The sequence below is a fragment of the Ostrea edulis genome, chromosome 5 (genome assembly GCF_947568905.1).
Source record: "Ostrea edulis chromosome 5, xbOstEdul1.1, whole genome shotgun sequence".
In the NCBI taxonomy this organism is placed as follows: domain Eukaryota; kingdom Metazoa; phylum Mollusca; class Bivalvia; order Ostreida; family Ostreidae; genus Ostrea; species Ostrea edulis.
Genome location: NC_079168.1, coordinates 50,543,387 through 50,569,722, shown reverse-complemented (window position 1 = coordinate 50,569,722; position 26,336 = coordinate 50,543,387). Strand labels below are relative to the sequence as shown.

General features: G+C 34.9%; 2 protein-coding genes and 1 non-coding gene across 15 annotated transcripts in view; 2 read left to right on the top strand and 1 right to left on the bottom strand.

Moving 5' to 3' along the window:
* Positions 1-14,592, bottom strand: part of LOC125650403 (serine/threonine-protein kinase ULK4-like) — a 41,343-nt gene extending 26,751 nt beyond the window's left edge. For 3 of the 5 annotated variants that reach the window (XR_007360986.2, XM_048878683.2, XM_048878684.2), the window contains exons 1-11: positions 14,471-14,592; positions 13,883-14,053; positions 10,756-10,995; positions 10,330-10,498; positions 8,084-8,185; positions 7,883-7,966; positions 7,720-7,798; positions 5,904-6,133; positions 4,147-4,222; positions 2,846-3,053; positions 636-665 (exon numbers count right to left, since the gene is read on the bottom strand). Coding sequence is in view for 4 of the 5 variants with exons in the window: in XM_048878683.2 (XP_048734640.2) it covers positions 636-665; positions 2,846-3,053; positions 4,147-4,222; positions 5,904-6,133; positions 7,720-7,798; positions 7,883-7,966; positions 8,084-8,185; positions 10,330-10,498; positions 10,756-10,995; positions 13,883-14,020 (1,356 nt within the window). In the remaining variant the exon portion in view is untranslated. The remainder of the gene's footprint in view (positions 1-635; positions 666-2,845; positions 3,054-4,146; positions 4,223-5,903; positions 6,134-7,719; positions 7,799-7,882; positions 7,967-8,083; positions 8,186-10,329; positions 10,499-10,755; positions 10,996-13,882; positions 14,054-14,470) is intronic. The other 2 variants (XM_048878685.2, XM_048878686.2) reach the window with 1 other exon arrangement.
* A 2,166-nt stretch (positions 14,593-16,758) lies between these two features.
* Trnas-aga (transfer RNA serine (anticodon AGA)) lies at positions 16,759-16,831 on the top strand. Its single transcript has one exon. It is a non-coding gene; the product is annotated as a tRNA-Ser (tRNA).
* A 743-nt stretch (positions 16,832-17,574) lies between these two features.
* Positions 17,575-26,336, top strand: part of LOC125650406 (galactose mutarotase-like) — a 23,549-nt gene continuing 14,787 nt past the window's right edge. For 2 of the 9 annotated variants that reach the window (XM_048878695.2, XM_048878694.2), the window contains exons 1-3: positions 17,585-17,773; positions 23,820-23,898; positions 24,308-24,368. In XM_048878695.2, coding sequence (XP_048734652.2) covers positions 17,721-17,773; positions 23,820-23,898; positions 24,308-24,368 — 193 coding nt within the window. In that variant the 5' untranslated portion in view covers positions 17,585-17,720. Of the gene's footprint in view, positions 17,793-23,819; positions 23,899-24,307; positions 24,369-26,336 lie in introns of all 9 variants that reach the window. The other 7 variants (XM_056164725.1, XM_056164723.1, XM_048878698.2 and 4 more) reach the window with 6 other exon arrangements.

Sequence of the window (26,336 nt, the reverse complement as noted above, 5' to 3'; positions counted from 1 at the left end):
AACACATAAAAGTACTGAATGCGTGTTCAATCATAACATCCACGTGTGTAAGTACTCTATAGTTCTTATCATCCACTACTGTACATTCACTTTCCTCCATTTATACAAGTAGATCTAGTCCGTTGTACAACTTCTGCTCGGAGTTCCTTCTGGATACGTGTGAAATTGAATGAAATATGCCTCTTAAGTCAATGCAAATTTTTTTTTTAAAATTAGTAGTTAAATCCACGATTGTATAGTGTACTATTTCCTACGTAACAAGAATACCACATTTTGATTGGCTACTGAGCCATGTGTTACTGGTATCTACATGAATTTACCCTCAGCTAAAACTTTGAATGACATATATATATCATAATTCATGTTTAAACTCAGCTGTATAAAATGTTCATTTTGTTCCCCTCTTTCACCATATAATTTTGTTTGACAGAGTCAGAGATGATTTTTTTGAATAAACAAACAATAACACAGGTAATGAATTCATTATCTAGGTTCAATCAAAGTGCACATGAATCATATTGAGTTTGCACCCTGGCACATCTTTCAGCTTTAGGGTGGGGGTGTGTATTGATAAATATGTATACACTCTGATTAAACATAGATAATGAATATCATCCAGTAGACAATAATACCACCTTAGTCTTATGATGAGCATGCATATGAATCTACAATGTAGAGAGGTCTATTCCACAAATCTGCAAACTTTCTTGGTAATCTAATAACATTGTGCTAAAATTCAAATGAATTTTAATTCACAAATTACAACATAGAAAATAAGAAAAAAAGAATTTGTAAAAGAAAAAATTAACAGATAATTAACAGAATGAAACTGCCATTTTTGTATTCATTGTAAGCTAGATTATCTCTTCCTACAGGAGACTTCTGAGAAATGATCTTGTGATACTGTAGATTTTTGTTAAGTATGGCTGCAGAGGCAGGAATTATAATTCTCCATGCTTTTTAAACATTTTAAGATAAATTCATTCTTAAATTTCAGTGAATTGCTCTAAGATTCATTTGTTAGTCATGAAATGCACAGTACTTGTAAATGATTGTCTAAACACATATTTTCCTTCACGTTCTAAAATTGTCTCAGTCCAAATATCCTCTCTTAATTTTGTTAAAAACGATGCATAATTTGATTTTCACCTTAATAAGTGTTAGATATTTTGTTTGTTAAAAATCATGAATAGGAATGTCAATGTAAAGTTTATTTTTAAAATGAGATAGAGGTATTACTGTTGCACAGTTTAAAGTAAAACATATCTCTTCCAATCATATCTTTAAAAAAAATTCCTATTTCTATAAACATGACTATTTCAAGAGATTTGTGTAGCAAATTTTTACTTTAAAGACTACTACATGTAGTACCATAGGCAGTTATTAAGAACAATTTTGATAGACAAGTGAATGCCTTTGAAATCTCAATTTTCTATGTAATCCTTCGCAATTTTACAATAAAAGATCATTAAGATGTAGCCTTAAAAAATAAACATCTACATTCCCAGAAAACAAAACAGGCAACTTTGATCTCACTAGAGATAGTTTTCTCATATTTTTTATATCTATTGGAAAAATTGTAATAAAAATTATATGTTTGGAAATGAGATCCCGGATCCTCCTGAATGTGCAAGAGGCCTCCTTTATATTGGGCACACTTGATTTGTCTGCACTGACCACAAAGTGTACAATTTTCTGTAATCAAGAGCAAAAGTGTATACCCAACATACACCCTGTACAGGGCATGTGTTGGTAAATGCAAAGAAAAATTCAATATGGCTGGAAAATGGTGAGGCAGAAAATGTGTATATTTCTCTCTCCATAATTAACTATAAAGTATATAAGAGGATAATTCCAGTGTACTATATTTTGTCATTTACAAAAGTTTAAAATGTGTTTTAAAGAATAAATGAAAAAATGAATACTATTGATATTTCGTATAATCATCATAAAATAAGTTTGGTGCCAAAAACTCAGCATGACTTGGTATTTTTCAGATGTATATATATATTTATAAATGCAAATTAAAATACACTTATAAAAAAATAAAATCTTAAATTCTAGACAATAGAGGATACAAATTAGTAAAAAAAAAAAAAAAAAAAAATTTGCACTTGATTACAAGGTGCAAATCGACTACACCAGGTGCACAACATTGCAGACAAATCAAGCGTGCCCAATATCAAGGGCTGATATCAATTTTTTTTTTTATCAGAAAGTAGGATAAGGGCCTTTTAAACACACCCATTTTGAAAAGTCATTATGGATGAAAATGTAGACCATTATATACATGTAGTAACCATAATCATCTAAGGAATGAATTAAAATTTTTTTTTATACGATACGAATTGGTTTGGGGCAGTTTACGCTTATAAACCTCTCAAACTTGAGTATGCAATTTTGAAATAGTATAGACAAAAGTGTGTTCTATGTTTTCAAAAGTTAATGCATGTAAAATAAAAACAACAACATATATGCAGGTTTCTTCTGAAAGTACTATAGAGAATTTACATTCCTGATCATTATCATATATTTTAACCGTAGCATCATCTTGAAAGTTTTTACTAGGTCTCACTGTATTAAGCCTGTTTTGAAATTTAAGTGAAAATGGGGGCCACATGGCATTATCATACCTTGTCTTTTACACAAAATTCCTTCAGAGTTTAGCACTTACAATTTCACATTCTCATGATATGATGTTGAACACCTATTTCACTAACATAATAAAAGGAATCTCTAGTACTGAGGAAGAATAGCATTCTCCCATAATTACATACTGCCCACAGTGATTGACATCTCTCTACATCCACAGGTATGTAATTATATAACATCAAACCTTACACACCTTAGTATTGTCCACAATGGGAGTAATGTGGAAGTCACTATGATGGAAGATGAGCTCCAGGGCTTCATTCTTCGTCTCGTCAGCTTGGGATTCCCCACCCGTAGTTCCGATAGTCTCCCGTACCTCCCGTGTTGATAGAGGGGATTGAGTAGGTTTCTGGGTGGGGGCTAATTTTTCATCAGGAGGAACAGCAGTGGGTGGTCTGGTACTATTGAATATGCAGAATACAATATTATTATCAGCAGCTGAGCTAATGAGATACTAGGAAACAAATTCACTATTATTTCCATCCCTCCATCCATCTGTCACTCTTTCTTATCATTGGAACTCCTGCTCCAATAAAAGAGATTGCAAATAAAAATACTTTTCACATAGTGAGTGGGCATACCTCATAGATGTAGTTTTTGCCCATAGGAAATCTAATTTAGGTCCAGGTGATCTAAATAGGGGTTTAAAATGGTCAAATTTTAATGAAATCTTGTTATTAGAATATTTTCAACAATTAAAAGGTTTAGGAATGTTCCTCTGAGATAGAATGGTTGTGTTTAGCCTGTAGCCCTGTAGATCTGCAATACATTTTAAAATGCTGCTGCTGACCTGCTACAAATCACTTACATTTCACAATACTTTCTTTCAGTGATCTTGCTTTTCAGATTTATCAGCAAGATGTAAAACTGTAAACCAATGTTTATTCGCATGCAAGAAAATTTCGTGAGATTCACAAGAATTTCATCGTCATAAATATTTCTCATCACGAACCAGTCCTTGAATGTCTGTTACAGGCTTGAAAAAGGTTTGATTACTTGCCGAGAATCAGTTTACCACAGGTGAATCGCGAAATAAATTAGCCGCGAATAACAGTTGGTTTACAGTATTCATGAACATTCAATTTGTTCATCACCACTGTATAAACACCATATTATTTATAAGAACCCCATTTTGTGTCAATGTAACCTCATAAATTATAACAAAGAAAAAAGTTCTTGATGTGAGGAAATAATTTTTATAGTATATTTTCCAGATGGGAGTCTTTAAAGTAAGAAGTAAAATTATGAGGAAGATATTATTGTCCTAATATGTTTGAGTGATATATGTAAAGATATAAAAGATATAAACTCTATAAAAGTACTTAGTAGGTATTCATACATCATTCAGTACATACTAGTATTCATGTACATTGTACCTTCGGTATCTTCAGCAGTTGTTTAAAATGAATTGCTCAATTTCTATTTCTTTTTGCTTTAAAAATACATGCATTCGGTACCTTGTGTTTATTCACTTAGATATATTAACAATATTACCTCAATGTAAACAGAGTGGATCCTCCCTCGTTGCCAGGAGCTGTCTTTGGTCTCATGTAATCTCCCATTGTCGAACCTATTTTTCAAAGAATGAAATGACATTTATATAAGTATGGTAGAGTAGAGTAAAATATTCTCCAACAAGAATACTGGAAACAGAACATAATACAAGCTTATGTAATGTGAGTTATAGAATTTTACTTAGGGTAGTTTTAGCCATTATCAAACTATACCATGCTTTCTTTTGCATTGTGTGAGTAAATGGCTCTAGTTCAAAAACTGTGACAGGAGGTAAATAGATAAAGCAAGAGCTCTTTGTGTAAAATATTTCCCTAAAATTGACCGGTTCAAGAACCTGTAATTTTTTCAAACATCAAAGAAAATGAGAAAATTGTCCTTGCAATACACACATCTTTAAGTCATTTACAAATACCTTAGCTTGAAAACTGTGAGAGGAGCTAAATGGACAGACCCTGTACTCACTTAGTAATATTTCCTCAAAACTTACTAAGTTCAACAACCTGTTGTTTTCTCAAAAATTGAAGAAAATCAAAATCCTTGCCAAAAGCACATATTCAATACCCATACAAACACACCCAAACAAACACTCTGTAAAATAATAAGGTCCTCATTTGAAAACTGTGGGAAGAGTTAGATGGACAAATGCTTTGTAATATTTCCTCAAAATTGATTATTAAAGTTCAACAATCTGTAATTTTCTCAAAATCAATTAAATACTTGCCACGTACACATCTTCAATAGCCATACATTCTGTAAAACAAGAGCTCCACAAGGTGGGGCGTAACCCTTGCTATAAGTGTCTACAAGCTTTTTCTACAAAGTCCTGTAGTGACCTTGACCTTTGAACCCTTTAATCAATAGGGGCTTTTCTCGGTTTGATAACAAAGCTACGTGTAAAGTATCAAATCAACAGAGCAAAATATGTGGCCTCTATAGAGTGTCCACAAGTTTTTTTCTACAAAGTCTTCTGGTGACCTTGAACTTTGGCCCCAATAGGGTTCTTTCTCTTTTAATGGCAAAGCTACATTTGAAGTATCAATCAATTAAGCAAAAATTGTGGCCTTTAGAGAGACCACAAATTTTTCCATGAAGTCCTGTAGTGACCTTGGCTTTGACCTTTTGAACCCAAAATAAATAGGGTTCTTCCTCTTTTATTAACAAAGCTACATGTGAAGCATCAAATCAACAAAGCAAAAAATGTTGCCTCTGAGTGTCAACAAGCTTTTTCTATGAAGTCCTGTAGTGAACTTGACCTTTGACCTTTTGACCACAATCAATAGGATTCTTCCTCTTTTGATAACAAAGCTATATGTGAAGTATCAATTCAATCAAGCAAAAAATGTGGCCTGTAGAGTGTCTACAACCTCAGTGTTACACAGACACACACAAATGGTCCCTTTACTATAATATATCTATCTGTGAGTGTTCTCACATTAAACTTCAAATGCAGTAGCAAAACTCCTACAAGAGAGATTAAATTGGATCAAAATTACAACATGATCTTGAGTGACCCACAAAGAAGCTACACAGCAAGTTTCAGCCTGACTTGTGACAGAGAAATGAAAACAGAAAATCCCTAACAAATGGATGGACAGAAGGACATCCATCCATACAGACATTGCTGTACCATATCATGTCCTGTTTAAAGATAGGTAAATAAAAACTCTCTAAATCATGAACCATAGTACTGCATGTGTTCATTTTTCAAATGGAAATAATTGTGATAAACTGGTGACCTGGTCTTGTTCCCTCTGTTTCAAGTGTTGATACCGGTCGGTCCATGCTTTTCTTGAGATCCACAGTTTTGATTTTGCCCAGGACGGAGGCTGTACCCTCCACTAGAACACTACTTCTTCCCGTGTTAACAATGCTACTTCTGACCTCTTGAGAGGTCACCAGGTCTTTGGCAAGGTGACTCAGTCGACCCTGCCAGAAAGGATGGTTCACTAAACCAGGCCATCCCATTCTGGAAAAAACCAAACCATCAATATAGATCCTGATAACAAACAGCATATCAATTTTTTCATGATGCAACTTTTCTTTTTTCTATTACATGTAGTCAGCTTTCAAAATGTAACAAGATGTGTTTGTGAAACACAAATGCCCCTGATAATAGCCAATTCCGAAGATGGCCAAGGTCACAAGGGCAAATATCTTGGTACCAGTAGAAAGATCTTGTCAAAAGAAATGCTCATGTACAATATTAAAGCTCTAATATTTACCATTTAGAAGTTATGACCAATGTAAAAAAAAAATTAAAAGTAGGTCAAATGCCAAGGTCAACAGGTTCAATACCAACAGAAAGGTCTTGTCACAAGGAATACTCATGTGAAATATCAAAGCTCTATCACTTATTGTTCAAAAGTTATTAGCAAGGTTAAAGTTTTCAAAAAATAGGTCAAATTCCAAGGTCACGGGGTCAAAAATGTTGCTACCCACGGAAAGGTCTTGTCACAAGGAATACTCATGTGAAATATCAAAGCTCTATCACTTACTGTTCAAAAGTTATTAGCAAGGTTAAAGTTTCAATCAGAATGACAGAATTACAGAATGACAGACAGGACAAAAACAATATACCCCCCGATCTTCGATCTCGGGGGCATAAAAACCACAAATACTAGTACAATGTCCCAATTTGACAGCAAAATGAAATCATGTTGGGTAGTTTTACACAGATATATATTATACCTATGATATTTGATGAATCCTTGTGTTAGATCATACTATTACCATAATTTTTGGTAACAAGGTCAATATTCTTATTATCATTAGCCTTGCCTAATATACTAAATCAACCTATATATAGCCTATGCTTGAAAGGGGAATTAGCTGTCATTTTGTCACCAAAAATTGAATTCAATTGAAAATTTCTCCATATTATATATTTCAGTAGTAACATCAGTATATTCAATTATATCAAACATTTTTTAACCTCCAAGCAGTCATATGAATGTGTAATTTTGGTGATTAAATAATGATTAAATAAAGAGTCTTGCAAGACAGTAATTTTTCCTTACATATTTCTTTACACTAAAAGCGGTTATCTAACATAGTTTTATTAGTTTTTCTTGTTTTTGTACAAAATAAATGTTTTTATTAGTCATTTTAAAATATATATTCTTATGCCACTGAGAGATTTTGAGAAAAATGGTTGCCACCACTTTTACAGCTAATGCCCCTTTAAAGAAATTGCATTTGACAATGGTAAATAGTTTTTTAAGACTATCTAAATGGGTCATAAGGAAGTGGATAAGAACAAAGTAAGGGGGGAAAAATTAACTCTGATATGTAACACATTTTTAGAAATGAACAAGCCCTTGGTCTAAAATTGGTATGTTATATTTAATCAATCAATCAATACACTTGCAATGATACCTATGCCCTACTGACCTCATAACAGAAATAGCTGGAAGAGTCTTTGCCCTATATACCTAAGCAACCGATCAAAGGATTTTTCTCAGAAAATGGCTAAAATTAAGCCTTTTGACCTTTACTCCATATCAAACCTATTTCCGAAATTACAGTACTTCAGTATGACAATTCTAAATTTACCTTTTATCTGGATCTTTCTGTAGAAGTCCCTCCAACAGACTATGGAAATCTGGGGAGGGTTTAGATGAAAATCTACTACCTACAATTCAAATAATGTATATATGTTCAAATGTGTAAAGACATATTTTTAACTGTAAGTTTCATAATTTGATTAACAACCCACCTTTTACTTTAGGGGGTGGTAAATCTTTGTGTAAAATTTTCTCTTTCAACTGTTGAAAAGACTCAGCTAAAAATGGAGGATGACCTGTCCATTTTCGAAAAGAATAAATGGAATTATAGTACATGTTAAAGAAAATCAAGCAATCATGGATATACATACATATTCTCTTATCATAAAATGCAAATATGAAGTTTAACTTACCAGTAAACAATTCATACAGTACACAGCCAAGTGACCAAAGATCACTGAGTATTGTGATTTCATGTGACTGTAGACCTTCAGGGGCCATGTAAGTGGGGGCTCCTGAAAATATTTGATAAACAAGTTACTTTTTGTACGTGATTTAACCTAAAATGATTTTTATATATTTCTATTCTGGTAAATGTCAAAAAACTTAATAGGCAAGATGTACATTCTTCCATCCGTCATGTACAGTATATGATTTCATAAAAAATAACTACAAAATGTATGTTGCACTTTATACATTATCCAAGAAATTTGCACAATGTTACTAAACTGTCACATTATTAAGAGATCTCCACTGTTCAGTCCCACTAAAGCAGCACCAAGGTCAACTTCGTCAGAGATCAGTCATATCTAAACATGTATATATTGGAGAGGCAAAGTTGCTGTCAGCACAGCCTGATAGAGAGATGGATATGTACACTGTACAGTCAACACAGCCTGATAGATAGAAATGTAGACTGTACAGTTAACACAGCCTGATAGAGAGATAGATATGTACACTGTACAGTCAGCACAGACTGATAGGGAGATAGATATGTACACTACACAGTCAACACAGCCTGATAGGGAGATAGATATGTACACTGTACAGTCAACACAGCCTGATAGGGAGATAGATATGTACACTGTATTGTCAGCACAGCCTGATAAGGAGATAGATATGTACACTGTACTGTCAATAGAGCCTGATAAGGAGCTAGATATGTACACTGTACAGTCAGCACAGCCTGATAGGGAGATAGATATGTACACTGTACAGTCAACACAGCCTGATAGGGAGATAGATATGTACACTGTACAGTCAACACAGCCTGATAGGGAGATAGATGTGTACACTGTACAGTCAACACAGGGAGATAGATATGTACACTGTACAGTCAGCACAGACTGATAGGGAGATAGATATGTACACTGTACAGTCAACACAGCCTGATAGGGAGATAGATATGTACACTGTACAGTCAACACAGCCTGATAGGGAGATAGATGTGTACACTGTACAGTCAACACAGGGAGATCTATATGTACACTGTACAGTCAACACAACCTGATAGGGAGATATGTACACTGTACAGTCAACACAGCCTGATAGGGAGATAGATATGTACACTGTACAGTCAACACAGCCTGATAGGGAGATAGATATGTACACTGTACAGTCAGTACACTTGATAGGGAGATAGATATGTACACTACACAGTCAACACAGCCTGATAGGGAGATAGATATGTACACTGTACAGTCAACACAGCCTGATAGGGAGATAGATATGTACACTGTACAGTCAACACAGCCTGATAGGGAGATAGATATGTACACTGTACAGTCAACACAGCCTGATAGGGAGATAGATATGTACACCGCACAGTCAAGACAGGCTGATAGGGAGATAGATATGTACATCGTACAGTCAGCACAGACTGATAGGGAGATAGATATGTACACTGTACAGTCAGTACACCTGATAGGGAGATAGATATGTACACTATATAGTCAACACAGCCTGATAGGGAGATAGATATGTACACTGTACAGTCAGCACAGACTGATAGGGAGATAGATATGTACACTGTACTGTCAGAACAGCCTGATAGGGAGATAGATATGTACACTGTACTGTCAGCACAGCCTGATAGAGAGATAGATATGTACACTGTACTGTCAGCGCAGGGAGATCTATATGTACACTGCACTGTCAACACAGCCTGATAGGGAGATATGCACACTATAAAGTCAACACAGACTGACAGGGAGATAGATATGTACACTGTACAGTCAGTACAGACTGATAGGGAGATAGATATGTACACTGTACAGTCAGCACAGACTGATAGGGAGATAGATATGTACACTGTACAGTCAACACAGCCTGATAGAGAGATAGATATGTACATTGTTCTACAGCCCAGTAGCTAAGTACTTCGTTACTAGCTTGAAAATACGGATGTATATTTAATTGCTGTTATAAAATTTAGAAATTCATTTCAAAATTAAGGATTATCTCCCTCATGCATAGCTCTTATCCTTGGACGAATTTGGCTCCACTTTTTTGACATGCTGGTTTTGGCTATATTTAGCTCTAAAACTTCATAGTTATTTCAGATTTCAAACATTTCGGTTGAGCATCACTGAAGAGACATTATTTGTCGAAATGCGCATCTGGTGCATCAAAATTGGTACCGTATAAGTTTTACATCTACCTGTAGTTTTGTATTTCTTTGACAAAGGGTTTTCTTCTACATCTGCTTCAGTACTCCACATTTCTCCTGCATCAGCAAACTTTTCAAACAATTCTTCTAAAACCTCCCCTTCTACTCTAGATAACCCAAAATCTGCATATTTCAAGGTTCCAGAACCATCCAGTAAAATCTGTCAAAATGGAGCATGGTAATATTACATTTATCTGTATCAGCTACAAACAAAATCTTCATCTTTCAAGATGCACATATTCTACAACATTTTAACACATTTCAAATCCTTTTAAAACATTTGTTGATCTTTTCTCTAAGTATATCTCATAACACAAATCAAAAGAATTAGCTTGAAGTTTACATGATATGCAACTTTGATTTTACTTGTCTAAATTCATTTTTTAAAGTATTAATTCATAATCATTTGAATTTTACCTTTGTAGGTCGAAGGTCACAGAAGAGAATTCCTAGAGAGTGTATGTAATGTATTCCAGTGACCAGGTCAATGCCAAATGATCTAATGGAGCTCTCGGGGAGATTCCTATCCTGAGTGATCAAAGTGGCTAGACTACCACCAGTGCACAGTTCTACCACTAGCCACAGGTGGTTACTGGTCTCATACCACTCATAAAACTTCACCACATTGGGATGACTAATGTCATGGGTCATTCTTACCTTTTGAATAAAATTACAAATCATAAGTTAGCCACAGTTGCATATTTCCACAGAATCAAATACCTGTCTTAATTCAGTAAAATACTGTATAGCAAGAAATTAACTCGCGACGTTAATTTTCGCTATATTCACTGTAACAAAATTTCCGCAAATTTAACATTCAGTGAATTAATCTTTCATATTGATAAGAAATAAATTGAAGAATATGCTTGGCGCTTATGGCCTTTGAACAGGGAGGGATCTTTATTGTGCCACACCTGCTGTGACACGGGACCTCAGTTTTTGCGGTCTCATCCGAAGGACCATACTTACAACTTGAACTTGACATGTAATTGTCCATGTATATACCCAGAGTGTTCAGGAACATAAGATATAGAGGAAAAGAACATGTGTGTAAGAATTTCTTCATAAAAAGAAATCTTATGCATCAAATTATCAAAATATTATACAATTAGCTGTGTTATACATGTAGTAATATGTTTAGTAAGTTTTCATTATATACTAATATTTTGAAGTCTTTCTTTTCTGATATTGAAACAAGCACTCATTCAAAAAGTTACATATTCTTCTAGCAATTTTGATATTCTGAGGGTTAACAATTTCAATTACGGGGTTTCTTTCATATAATATTGACAATTAAATATCTTATCACATTGTAATCTACATTGGTCATAATTTGGGTAGTAAAGTATTTCATTTTCAATAAAATAATCTACATGTATGACAAACACACATTTCTCTAGGAACACATGGTCTAGAATATCTTCCTGTTTCAATATGCAGTGTATGGGCACTGATTCTTAATTTTGTTAGGGTTGATTTTTCCAATTTTCTAATTTCTTTCATGGAAACTGTACTATTATAATTTGTATTCATTTAAGTTCACTATATTATTTTTAAAAATTCAAAGTTTTGTGCGATATATCTAGATAAGTTAAGCATAATTTTCATTGCAGTATAAACAATTTTCTTTGCCATGATATATTCTAGAATCCAGAGTTTTATCTTCTTTAAATGCAGATACTGCTAGTTGATCATTATAATAATTCATACTCTAATATAGTAAGTTTTGAATAAAATTTAAACATTATTTTCATCGGCTTGCAAAAGTAAAATATGGGAATCAACCAAGCTCAGATAGAACAGCAATATTCAATGATTTTCGTGAACATCTAGTATATCTTTAAGTATCTGGAGTTGTGTTTTTTTCGAATGGATTATGATCTGAAGAGAGTAAATTAACATTAAAATCTGTAATCCTAATTTTATAGAGTTTAAAAGTTGAAATTGGAACTATCATAGACTGATATAATTTAATTTTTATCTCAACAGAGAAATTTATGTTTGACGGGAAATTAGATTTCATTGCATAGTACACTTTTTAAGCATCATATCAGAGTTGAATAATCGGACAAATTTCATACCAGGTAATCAATAATTGGTCAAAATCAGAAGAACTGTATCGATCAATGACCAATATAATCGTCATTTACATGTCGTTAATAAATTTTTATGGATATCCAGATTGGAGTTAGTTTTTAAAAAAAAAAAAAAATTCCAGATGTCAGACTTGGCTTTCCCTGGGTAGGAATATATATCAAGTTATCAACTAGTTCGATACCCCTCCGACTCTTACTCCTGCTTTTATATCGTGACATGTAGGAGAGTCAGAGCGGACTCCATAGTGTGAAGTGGAAATTCAGCGACACTAGCTGGTGTCGCTGCATTGCCTACCTTTTACAACTTTATTTCGTGGATCTACCATCCAAGACACGAAGATTTGGTTATCGAATGATTATTCTACAAGTAAATCATGACTAATATGATGCTATTGCCATGTAAAAACCACAAAGCAGTAACATCAGCTGGTGTTGCTAAATTCCCACTTTTCAATATGGAGTGTGTTCTGACTCTCTCCCACACATGTCACAATATAAAAGTGGGGGTAAGAGTCGGAGGAATCTCAAGTTAATTGATTTCAATATCCATGATGATGATGTCAGAAGCCTTTTCGCTTTTCAAATATATTAATCAAAATACATACGTATTTGATTCGTTTATTGGGGGTTTGTGTTCGGACGACAATCAATTATGAAAAATGGAATTGATATTCAGAATCGATGAGCCAAAAACGATCGACAATTGATTGTCAGCGATAATCGTTTCATCACTAATTCATGTAGTAATGATTTACATAGTGTGCCTGTATGTAATTAGTGTTCTAATCTACATACCGAGTAAAGCTTCATTCATCAGCCATTGTCAATTTGTCAGTACAATACTCCTCGTCCAATTCATTATATGTTTATACATCAGGGCTCGAAATTAACATATGCCCGTCAGTCTGTGACTGGTTAAAAGTCTGGTGGACTGACTGACATTTGTTTTAGTCAGTCTGAAGGGACTGGTTAATTTTCTAAAACATCATTTTGGAAAATATAATTATGAAATTTTATACGCACATTTGGCATGCTTCCATCTGAAGATATCAGACGAATCTGATTCGTAAATATAAATCCCATATTTAAGTGTTACAATATTGTCTGAGGCATATTGAGTTAAATTTTATTTTGATAACATTAACGAAATATGTTTAATTATATCTGGAAAACTCTGTTGGACTGGTAAATTCTTCTGCGGACTAGTTGAAATTATATCCCATCAGTCCAGCTGGACTGGTGACATAAAAAGTTAGCTTCAAGTCATGTACATGTGACTTCAATGACCCTCTGCACTGAATACAAGGAGGAATATAAATTCCTTTATCTTGAACTAGATGCCCTTGGTATTTACTGCATATGATTTGTATTAAAATATGATATAATTATCAAATTATATGTCTCTCAAAGTCCATAATTGGAAATAAAGTACATTGTATACTACATACCGTGTTGGTAACCTCTGGTCGTTTACATTTTTCTATGCAATGAATGGCCACAAAGTTTATGGTTCCCTTCCTTCTACCCTTATAGATGATGGAGTGGTCTCCCCTGCCCAATTCTTCGTACAGCACAAAATTTTCCATTTCTCAAAGGCTTTTCTTAGACCATGTAGCTCTCTGTAACATATATACAGTTTTATCTTTAATTCTCCTGAACGTTCATTAACTACATTCCTTTACATTACCTAGACCGTATGTATATCAATCATGATTCATGTTTTGAATTCCTAGTGCAATCATTGATCTTTCTCCGAAAGGTATTGTTACATACATCATCGACAGGGGCTTGTGTCTTAATAACCTGTGTGATAATTAACTGTTAGTTATTTACATATGTATATATGTGCCCACTATCAATATATCAAGACTCAAACACCTTGCACCCGTGGTACAATCACACACACACACCTGTATATATACATTTTATCAAAATGCAACTCGGACTAACTCCTTAGGAATTAACTGATTAAAGTGATTTGGCTGTTGGTATATTGCTACATTGTTCACTAAAGAAACAAAAACTACTTTACAAACCTTTGCATAATATAGAACAGAAACACTGAAATCTCAAATTGATTTAGACTTAAAAGTGTGACAGAAATATTTCGGAATGATAGAGCTAGTAACCAGAAGGAATCTTGTAAAGTAGATTTTGATTGGTCAATCCTCTTTCATTCAATTTAATAAACTCGTACGAAAGATGTTTCGTATGCTTACGAGAGAGAGAGAGAGAGAGAGAGAGAGAGAGAGAGAGAGAGAGAGCTAAGAGCTAAGAATATTTATTGTCGTAATGGTAATGCAGCACAAAAAATATCAGATGTGATAATTTACCAACATCAAAAAGTTATCTATTTATATAGACATTTGAAACTAAGTACTTTAAATCTAAATGGATGGATCGAATTTACTTTGTTATTTACAGTTTTGTTAACACTTTGTCTTTTTAAATTACATAATACTAAAATAGATCATTCTAAATATTATTATAATCTAACTTTTAAAAGGGGGGGGGGGGGGCACTCTGATGATGACCATGCGGGGTTGTGCGGGACCGGCACATTTCAGTATTATCTCTACTCTGATTTTGGTGATTAGATAATTATTGGCTTGCTGGCCTTTAAACCATGTAATTTTTCCTTACTTCTTTTACCTGATAAGTGGTTGTCTACGGTAGTTTTATTAGGATTTTCTTCTTTGTGTACAAAAGAAATGTTTTCATTAGGCATTGATATACATATTACCATGCCATTGAGATATTTTGGAAAAGAAATGGTTGCCATCACCTTCATAGGTAATGCCCCTTTGAATTCTTTAAAAATTAAAAAAGAAAAGAGGAGTCTGTGATGAAAGTCATTGAATACATGTAAATAGCATTGTGTCGAAATTTGAACGTTTAAAACACATTTTGGATACAACTAAATGCATTTATTAATTATAACGACAGAAGGCCTATCTTTAAATTGGGATGAGATAGACATGGAATCTACACATTTCGGAGGAATTTATAGCCGCCAAAAAATCAGAAGGGGTGGATAGGGGTGTAGTAGTATCCATACTTTGAACAGGTTCCTGTAGTTTGAAAGCGTGTAGCTGTACAGATAATATTTCATATTTGCTTATAATAGTAACAATACATAAAGATTGTGTGCTACAATGTTTCAGTTTATGAAGTTAATTTTTTGTCTATTCTGAAAATTGTAATGGGGATAAATAAAAGCAATTATAATCGCAAACATGTGTTATTATATTATAGTATAGCCTGCAAAGTTTATGAAACAAGCCCCTATTACTATATATAGTCACCTAATTTGATGGCCTGGATATCTTAGTAATTTGAGCTCCTGATTAATGTAGAAGCCAGTTCTGGATTCAATTCGGATTCATATATGTGGCATCGAGAACATGGAGTTTCAAACACTATCATTGTTTATTTCATATAAATTTTTTATTCATATCAATATTTATGTTTGTTTTGTCATATCAAAGCATTCTAAAAAAAAGTTTCGTACTCTTAAAACATGTTTGTTTCATTACTGCTTTTGGGGTAAATCGACGCACCACATTAATCGTAACTACTCGGTAATCTCCGTAACCGAAAAAGGGTTTTCTAGACGTTCCGTCCCATAATCAATCCGTCCCTTAGTCGATTCGTCCCATTACCGATCCGTCCCTAGACTATCCGTCCCCTAGTTAATACGTCCCCTAGTCGATCCGGCCCAGAAAAAATCATATTTTTCCAAGTGCTATTTACATCTGCGTATTTCATCTTCATGGTGTGTGTGCCGCGCTGATCATGTCTTCTCTGTCATCAGGTAGTCATCCTTTTATATGCTTTATGGTATTTATGGCTTGATTGCAGACTAATTAACCTTGATCACACTTAATGTATATTAATCTTCTTGAGACTGTTTATCATAACAAATGTCTCTTCTTTTAAAAGCAAGAAAAACATACTTTGCCAAAGCATTTTTAAAAGGTATGTGTTCCTCAATATTGAAATAAGCTTTCAGTATTTCCCCAAAAGAAGAGATGTTTTGATATTTGACAGCTTTTTCTAAGATAATTATACACATTACAATATTCGATAAAGAGGGCATCATTTTCAATACAAAGAATACCTTTTGTTTTCAGACAAATACTCTGTCATTTCTTGGAATATTTCTATAGGCCTACCTGCCACATTCTATTTCCAAATCATGAGCAATTCTTTGAAACAAAAAACAAAAAAAATTCTAATAGTTAGGTTACTGTAAGCTCGTAATTAATGATCAAAGGTTGCACAACAATGCAAATGTAGCGGTCAGCCGTGTTCGATCGCCGGTGGCCAGATAGCTCAGTTGGTAGAGCACCTGACTAGAGATTCAGGGGGCCCGGGTTCGAATCCCGGTCTGGTCCGTTGCATTTTCTCCCTTCCCGTTACAGATTTGGTGCCGTTGACCACCCCTGGACTTGGAGGTGAAAGTCCTCCCAGGGGCTAATAAGAACTTGGGTTGTGTCTTCAGGGGCGAAGACAATTTAAGGAGGGAGGAATGTATCGGTCGGCCGGGTTCGATCACAGGTGGCCAGTTAGCTCAGTTGGTAGAGCACCTGACTAGAGATTCAGGGGGCCCGGGTTCGAATCCCGGTCTGGTCCGTTGCATTTTCTCCCTTCCCGTTACACAGTTATAAAAACTGTTTTCACTAAGGTGTTTTCACAATGATCAGTGGACATGGAACACACATTTACATTGATTGCTATACATAGTCGAATAACGATGTTTTTACAATAATTAATGAGCACACATTTTCATAATCATTGCACTTTAAACAAAAATTATAAATCCTAGTTAAGGGTTGTATAAACAATTTTATTTACAGGTCTAACTTCGGCAGTTATCTAATTTTGATAACTATAATTGCAATATATATGCAAAAATTTCCCTTTTTCTCAAGTAATAATCTTTTATTATATCTTTGATAAAAAAAATTGGAGGGGCCGGATCGACTAAGCAAAATGGGCCGAATCGACCATGGGACGGACCGTCTAAGGACGGATCGACTAGGGACGGACCGACTGTGGGACGGAACGACCTGCTACCCGAAAAGGAGACCGCTTACGGAAAAAGATGAGCGCGTGATCCCGATTGGCCCCATTCTATAATTAGAGGTCGCGTCATCAAGCTAACACTAATGTAATGTGGGTAGCACGTGACCTGAGTGTACACAATGGATTGGCCCCGCAGGTGAATGTGAAATTGAAAGTAGAAACTTGAGTTCGTTGTGGTGGTCAGTGGAAATTAAGGAAATGTCTGACGGATGGGAAACGGAAGCATTTCGGGCGAAAATAGTAGCACAGATGTATGTATTATACAAAGAGGTATAAAACTTTAACAGAACAAAACAAAAAAAACCCACCAATACCGTTTGATGTAAATCACAGGGGCATCTTATTTATATCCGCTATCACTCATATATTGATTGATTGTATCTTGCTTAAAGGTCATATGAAACGACATCCTGAAGAAATTGAGTTATGTATGGAAATTCATTAATCAAGGCCGGTTTATTAAACAAGAATTCACTTTTAATTTTTATGCCCCCGAGATCGAAGATCGGGGGGCATATTGTTTTATCCTGTCTGTCATTCTGTAATTCTGTCTGAAACTTTAACCTTGCTAATAACTTTTGAACAGTAAGTGATAGAGCTTTGATATTTCACATGGTTATTCCTTGTGACAAGACCTTTCCATGGATACCAACATTTTTGACCCCTTGACCTTGGAGTTTGACCTACTTTTTGAAAACTTTAACCTTGCTAACAACTTTTGAACAGTAAGAGATAGAGCTTTGATATTTCACATGAGTATTCCTTGTGACAAGACCTTTCTGTTGGTATTGAACCTTTTGACCTTGACATTTGGCCTACTTTAATTTTTTTTTTTTTTTTACATTGGTCATAACTTCTAAATGGTAAATATTAGAGCTTTCATATTGTACATGAGCATTTCTTTTGACAAGATCTTTCTACTGGTACCAAGATATTTGCCCTTGTGACCTTGGCCATCTTCGGAATTGGCCATTATCGGGGGCATTTGTGTTTCACAAACACATCTTGTTTTATTCATTGCATTATACTCGATCACGAAAATGATCTTTGATGATCGTGGCTTATCTCCCTTGCTGATGATGTCAAAAAGACCCAATGTGATGTAAACAACTATAGACTTATAACATGGTATAACGAAGTATTAACTGCATAGCCTTGAAAAATGTGCTGCGTTTAATTGTAGTACATATACACGTATTAGGTCGTAAAAGAGGGTGCATATGTATCTTTTCCCAAGAGATACCAGATTTAGAAAAAAAAGATGGGTACGAAATCTCCGACGCGATAGATTTGTTGCCATGAACACTGTACTTCAGCACATCCGTCGGTAGCCAAACAATGTGGACACTAATGGATCAATTTAAAATCAGACGCTGTGCCAATCATTTTTTATTTTCCAAAGACTGAGACAAATTAAAATAGAAATTAAAGTCAACCGCTTACAATAGTTAAAGCGAAGACACTGGAAGTATGCATGTATTACTAAATTACACAAAGGCTGGTTATCATTGTAATCACAAAAACACATCCCATCAATGAACGTGAACTTTGAATAAATCTACTCAAAATTATATTCTATTTTCATATTTTATCTACAAGTCAATGATATTCGTATAGTTTCACATTTATTAGGCATATACGTGTAATATAGCTACACTAGTATCCCAAAAATATGTAACTTTTATTTTTTTTTTATTTTCAATATATAAGATCTAGTTGAATTAAAAATGTAGATTAACATTTCATTCTGAAATCCAAAAAGAAAATCATGAAGTATCATTCAGAAATTATAACTTATATACCATATACTATATCAGTACTGATTATGAACATGCTTATTAAAAAAATTAATGATTTTTTTTTTTATTGAAATAATATTTGAACAGCGGGGATGTAAAGTGAGAAAGTAAATACCTGCTATAGAATTAAATGCAAGCAATTTTTATATAACTTACGATTGTAAAATATGGAAGCACCACCCCCCCCCCCCCCACACACACACACACACACACACACACACTGAACGATTTGTGAATTTTATACTTAAATTGGGGCAAACGAGGAAACATTAACTGATTATGAAGAACCGTGCGCTATAGTACAACAGATGATACCCATAATACATTTGAAACATTTAGGACATTCTAAACTTACAGAATATTTTAGCGTTATTTCAATATTGTGTGTATTATTAAAAGGAAAATGGGATTACCATTACAGTTTTTAGACTATTTTTATTACGATAATCATAAATGAAATGTACACAAGTTCATACGACGTTTAATCTTTTTAAAATGATAGTCAAACTTCAGTATCTGATGGCATGGGGTCTTAAATGAAATCCACAGGCCTGTATCTGATGTATGGACCAAACTACCACCCCCCATCCCCACCCCCCCTTTCTGATTTTTTTTTCGGCAATAATTTCTCAAAAATATGTGGATTCCCCGTCTAACCCATCCGAATTTCGATTTATGTAATCGTTTGACTTTCTCACATTTTGTAAGATTTAGAGATTGGCCTTCTACCGGCTTTATTATTACCGGTAGTTTTAAGGCCAATCTCTAAAGATTACAAAAAGTGGGAAAAGATTAGATAAATCGAAATTCGCATGGAATAGGCAAGGGATCCATACATTTTAGAGGAGAAATTATCCCCGGAAAAAAAGTCAGAAAAGGAGGGGGTAGTAGTGGCCGCACTTCAGGGTTGACTTCTTCAATATCATCCTCTGTTGAAGAACGTTATTCGCTTCCCGTGCATCATTCCTGATTGGTTTAAACTGATGTGGTTGAATCACAAAATCGGGCAGTTCGTCAGAAAACAGAAATTAGTCCATATCTATTAAATGTAGTGAGATATTTCGTTGAACAAAACGGTAGGCCTACACTATTTTCATTGCGTTGTTTACATTGATGGGTCGTTGTGACGTCACGAACACACAGAATCAAGAACGATAAGTGGGTAACAAATTCATTCCATGTACAAGTTTACAGCTTTATTTCTTATTAATCCAAAGTCAATATTTTTTTTTTTATTAAAGGCTATTTGACTTTCATTCATACCTATCTTTATGTATATAAAGTAAAATACCACTGTTAGAAATCGTTTCATATGACCTTTAACGTCTCGCTCGAGAATTTTTCACTCATACGGAGACGTCACCAAGACCGGTGAAGGGCTTCAAATTTGGGCCTATGCTCGGTGCTTACGGCCATTGAGCAGTGAGGGTTCTTTATCGTGCCACACCTACTGTGACACGGGACATCCGTTTTTAAGGTCAATTCCGAGGACCCGTGACGTTCACACCTGATGCTGAGCGTTTGGCGATGGAACTATCGCTACCCATTTTAACGACTTGGGTCTGTCACGGCTGGGATTCGAACCCTGGCCTACCGCATGCGGGGCGAACTCTCTAGATAACTGAAGTGGTTGAGAGACTGCTACATCATATGTCAATACCTCCCGTGACATGATACGTGTACCACTTCTAACATTAACAGCTGTTATAATGGAGAAAACTGCAGACAGGCGAACTAACGCACCACTTACCATGTGATATAAATTCATCCATGAAAAAGTGGCCTACATGAAACAGAGGCTCACTCGATCCTCTCTTAGTCGACTCTCACACATGATGCATACATTATCATTGAGGGGATCAAAGTATATTATAAGGCATCAGAAGATTACAAATTTGTACATTATTGAATTATATATTCGTAATTTCCCGATGTTTCTAGATCTAGCTGGACTTGGCATCAATTCCCTAATTACACAGTTAGGCATAATTTATTTCTCGCTTTATTCCATAGGTCTGCAATACGAATCTCTTTTGTCTGATATAAATTTGTATGAGTGATCAGGATTTTCTGTCATGGTACCGTATTGTTCGTCAATCCAGGCTCCCTGATGGCAAAGCATTGTCCAATACACATGGCCGACAGAGGCAATCTATCTGGTCATTCTATGAATGATGTTTGAGGAGGAATTAGGACATTAGGCACGGAAGTTGGTGTCGTTACTTCGGGAACTTCTTTTAATAAATAAAGCTTGAATTGCTGCTCATTTTTCTTCCAAAAGTTCTACTGTGATTTTTTTTACATTTTCTTCGGAATACAACACATTTGGCTGTGACTAATTTATTTCTAATATTCGAATATTTAATCGATCAACTCATAATTTTAAACAAAATGCTGCAATATTATCTTATTGGTAGATGAAAAGGGTAGATATGCTTGTAGTAAATTGCTATCCGATTCCGATATCGGATGCCCAGTTGATCCACTTTGCTATAATCTGTTAGTCAAGGCCTGAGCTATTGTCTTGTTAAGTTACTGGATTGACAAGCCATAATTTTTTTTATATCTTTGTCCAGGTAAATCTTAAGGGAGGTGGCATAAAATTGGGTCTTCAAGAATCTCTTTATATTGTATTTGACAAAATTCTCCCTGTATCCATTATGCCAGATTGTACATGTAATTGTCAATATAATAATGAACATATTAAATCTGATAACAAATGTACAGAAGACACCAGGGGACGGTGTAAGAATCTTATATGACCATAGATTCTCTCCCTGTCTAGTCAAATGTAAGCAAATATGATTAATTTATAGATATAATATATATATATATAGAGAGAGAGAGAGAGAGAGAGAAAGAGAGAGAGATACATGTACTAGAAAAAATCTCAAGAGCTGAATGGGTCAGAAAAGTTGAAATTTACATGAAAGCTTCCTGACAGAGTAGATTTAAGATCAAATCATTGCCCCTAGGGTAGGATGGGGCCACAATAGGGGATTAGAGTTTTACATACATCGGAAGTTTATTTTAGAATCTTCATCTCAAGAACAGGACCATGTTTAGTCATGTTAATATACAAGCATCCTTAGTGCAGATTCAAGTTGCTCAAATTGAGGCCCCCTGAAGTAGGGTGGGGCCAAAATATGGGATCACTGTTTTACATGGAAGTATAGGGAAACATCTTTAAATATCTTCATCTCAACAACAGCAGAACCCCAGGTAGTTCAAATTCAAGTTTGTTCAATTCAGGGGCCCTTGGGGTATGGTGGAGCCACAATTGGAGATGAATATTTGAATAACCTATTCAATATCTCTTGAACTACTTAAGGTAGAACTTCAACATTTGAATTTATATTTCTTATGACAAGACCTTTTATTTCATACCATGATATATGACCTCCAGAACAGTAAGGTTATTGGTGTTGAGGCATTCCCTAGCTGCAATAATGTAGCCCTCTCCGATTTTTTTTTATTTTGACGTTTTTGGGATAAAAAAAAAATCGGAGAGGGCTACATTATTGCAGCTAAGGCATCCCCATGTATGAATTCATGTTCGGTTATGCTGTGATCCTTTGGGGCTAGGTTGGGGCCACAATTTTTTATCAAAAATTTCCATGGGAATAAAATTTTATATTAAAAAAATAAATAACAACAGCAGAATCAAGGTCACTCAGGTGAGCGATGTGACCTATTGACCTCTTTTTTGAATACTTATCATTAATTGTTAGAAAATAAAATCAACGATCCCAATCGTAGTTTACAGTGTTTGTGCACTTTTCGAACAGTCCTCGTACATGTACATTGTACTTACTTACTTAGGCCTGTCGTTCCGTGAGGAACATTAGGCCATCAACAACAGTCCTCCAGCAAACTCGATTCTGGTCTGCTTTTGCTGCGCCGTGCCAGTTCATGTCCTGCACCTTCAATTCTGCCTCCGAGTCACGCCTCCAGGTGTTTCTTGAACGTCCCCTCTTTCTCTTGCCCTGCGGTTTCCGGGTTTGAGCCTGGCGTGTGGTGCTGGAATGTGGCTTCCTTACGGTGTGTCCAATCCAGCCCCACTTCCTCGTACATTGTATATAGGGTAAATTTTGCCCCTATCCTAAATGGCTGAATTCAAAACTCAGGGCAGATATGAATTCATTCATTACTTTAAAGTAGCCAAAACAACTTTCGGCAAATTGAAATTTAGACAAAATCATTTTCCAATGTGTATGGGTGAAAAACTGAACATGGAGAAAAACTTTCCCTGTATACAGTAAAACCAAATTACAATGTATAGTCTGACATTTATAAATCATGGATTCTTTAGCGTACGTATGACAAGATGTTAAATCACTATGATAGATCTGTTCATTCTTTAGTCCAAATATTATGTTAATTCAAAGAAATAATGAAATAATTTGAGTTATTATTACATGTATACAAATATCAGACTCTAAATTTAACTGACATTACAAATCCACTTGTGATGACTGCTCATGTTGGATGGTTTCAGAGAAAAAAGTCGCAGATTTGAATTTACCAAAACATCTGATGAAATGGAGAAGTGTATTTTTACTAAATCACAATCAAGGGTAAGTTAAAACTTGGAGCATATTGGTCTTTTATAGGCAGACAATAAGAGGTTGATCCTTCTTGTTACAAATCTGAGTTTTTTCTTTTGAATAAAATTGTAATAATAGGAGAATATATCAAAGCAATGATTTAAATATTTCATTAAAAAGTATTTTTTGAAACTTATCCACTAATGATTGACCATACTGTAGAATCATTTAAATTCATGGGGGTCAATTTTCGTGGATTGCTGAATTTTACGGGTTCGTGGGGATGTAATTTCGTGGATTTATATATTTGTAAGAAAGATAACTCTGGAATGTTTGCTTCGTTGAGGATGTAAATTCGTGGGTGAGGGGTACCCACGAATTCCACGAAAACTGAGCCACCACGAATTCTAATGATTCCACAGTATTACTTTAATTTTAGGAAGAATATCTTTCTTTAGTTGCAAGATTGATTTTGCATATGAGAGAAAAATATCCACAAGGTAATTTATGTTTTTTCAACATGTACATGTAGAACACATTTATCTACTTATAAGACATCTCTCTTGGAGTCAGTCTCCATGTGTTTCTGTAGCTTTCCCTCTCCAATGTTGAGAAGATGTTGACATGTGTAATGTAAGCTGAATGTACCATCTCTCATCAATAATACATAATGGTAAATACATTATTGTCCCCCACCGCAACGCGGAAGGGGACATAGAAATACCGGTGTCCATGTTACGGTCCATTCGTCCGTCCATCCTACTTCACTTTGTGGATGCAACTCCTCCGAAACTGCTCAATGGATTTTGTTCATATTTTTTAGGATTGTTAGTCACCACGTGTAGTGGATCATAATATGTCACCATTTTGATTCGACAATTTTTACAGGAGTTATGGGACTTTGTTGAATTTGTACATGCTACACTATAGGAACACTTTGTGGACGCAACTACTCCGAAACCGCTCACTGGATTTCATTCAGATTTTGTAGGATTGTTAGTCACCATATGTAGTTGATCATATTGCGCCTTCATTTTGATTCAATAAATTTTACAGGAGTTATGGAACTTTGTTGAATTTGTACATGCTACACTATAGAAACACTTTGTGGACACAAATTCTCCGAAACCGCTTAACGGATTTTGTTCAAATTTTGTAGGATTGTTAGTCACCATATGTAGTTGATCATTTTGTGCCGTTATTTTGATTCAATAAATTTTAGTACAGGAGTTATGGGACTTTTGTGCTTCAACTTTTTTTGTGGTGGTGGGGGACATGGCTACGTGTAGCAATCTTGTATTGAAATAGAATTTGAAGATTTCAGTTTATAAGGTCAACTGAGTCACTCAGGTGACCTATTACTGTTTGTGCATGTCCTTTGTGAATTTTCAAATTTTAAACATTTTTGACTTCTCATGACAGTTATTACAAAAATAGTGTGAAATATTTTTTGAGGTGGCTAGGGGGGGGGGAGGAGGAGGGGGGGAGTAGTAAATTTCATGGTTACTGATCTTTTGAGGGCTAAAACCTCTTTTTAAGACCATAGTGCAATCTTTGAAGAAGAAAAAATTATACCCTCGTAATTGGAGACAGGCAAATAAAGCATATCGCACCAGGGTAGTTTCTGATTATTTTTTTTTAGGTATTTGAAGTGAGTGGGTAGTTTTTTTTAATCTGGGTTAGAGTTAGATCCCTTTCTATATTTATGGTATCACAGAGTCCGGGCCCAAAACGGGCTTAGCCCCTGTGCATCCATCTATATCTTTTTCTTTACTCCTGAAGGCCCGTGGGGATATGGGTTAGAATAGGTCCTCAAGATCCCTTGCTTGTCGTAAGAGGTGACTAAATGGGGCGGTCATTCGGATGAGAGCGCAAAAACGAGGTCCCATGTTACAGCAGGTGTGGCATCATAAAGATCCCTCCCTGCTCAAAGGCCATAAGTGCCAAGCATAGGTCTAAATTTTGCAGCCCGGGCTTCATCGGCAATGGTGACGTCTCCATATGGGTGAAAAATTCTCGAGTGTGATGTTAAACAATATACAATCAACTTTACTCCTGAACATTTAGAAATAGCTTTATTGAGCATAGAAGCCTTTACCAACATTGTGATATGTATAACCCCTGGGTTAGTACACTCAAGGGTTAAAAATATTTCCTCACTGCTAATTTTCACTATATAATTCATTGAATAATACAATTTTTAAAACACTGATAAAAATATTTCTACTGCAGCCATCACCATAAATATTTCACAAATCATGCTTAATCGCCAAGATTTAAATCTGTTATTGTTTTTTCTATATGTGTTACAGTTTTTAACTCTCACTAGGATAATCATGAACTTTATCTAAACTTAATTTTACACATTTCATATTAATTAGCATTTTAAAAAGTCTACCTCTTAATTCATATATTGACCCGCAAAAAATATTAAAAAATTACACCAAAAGTAACATTTGTCATGAATC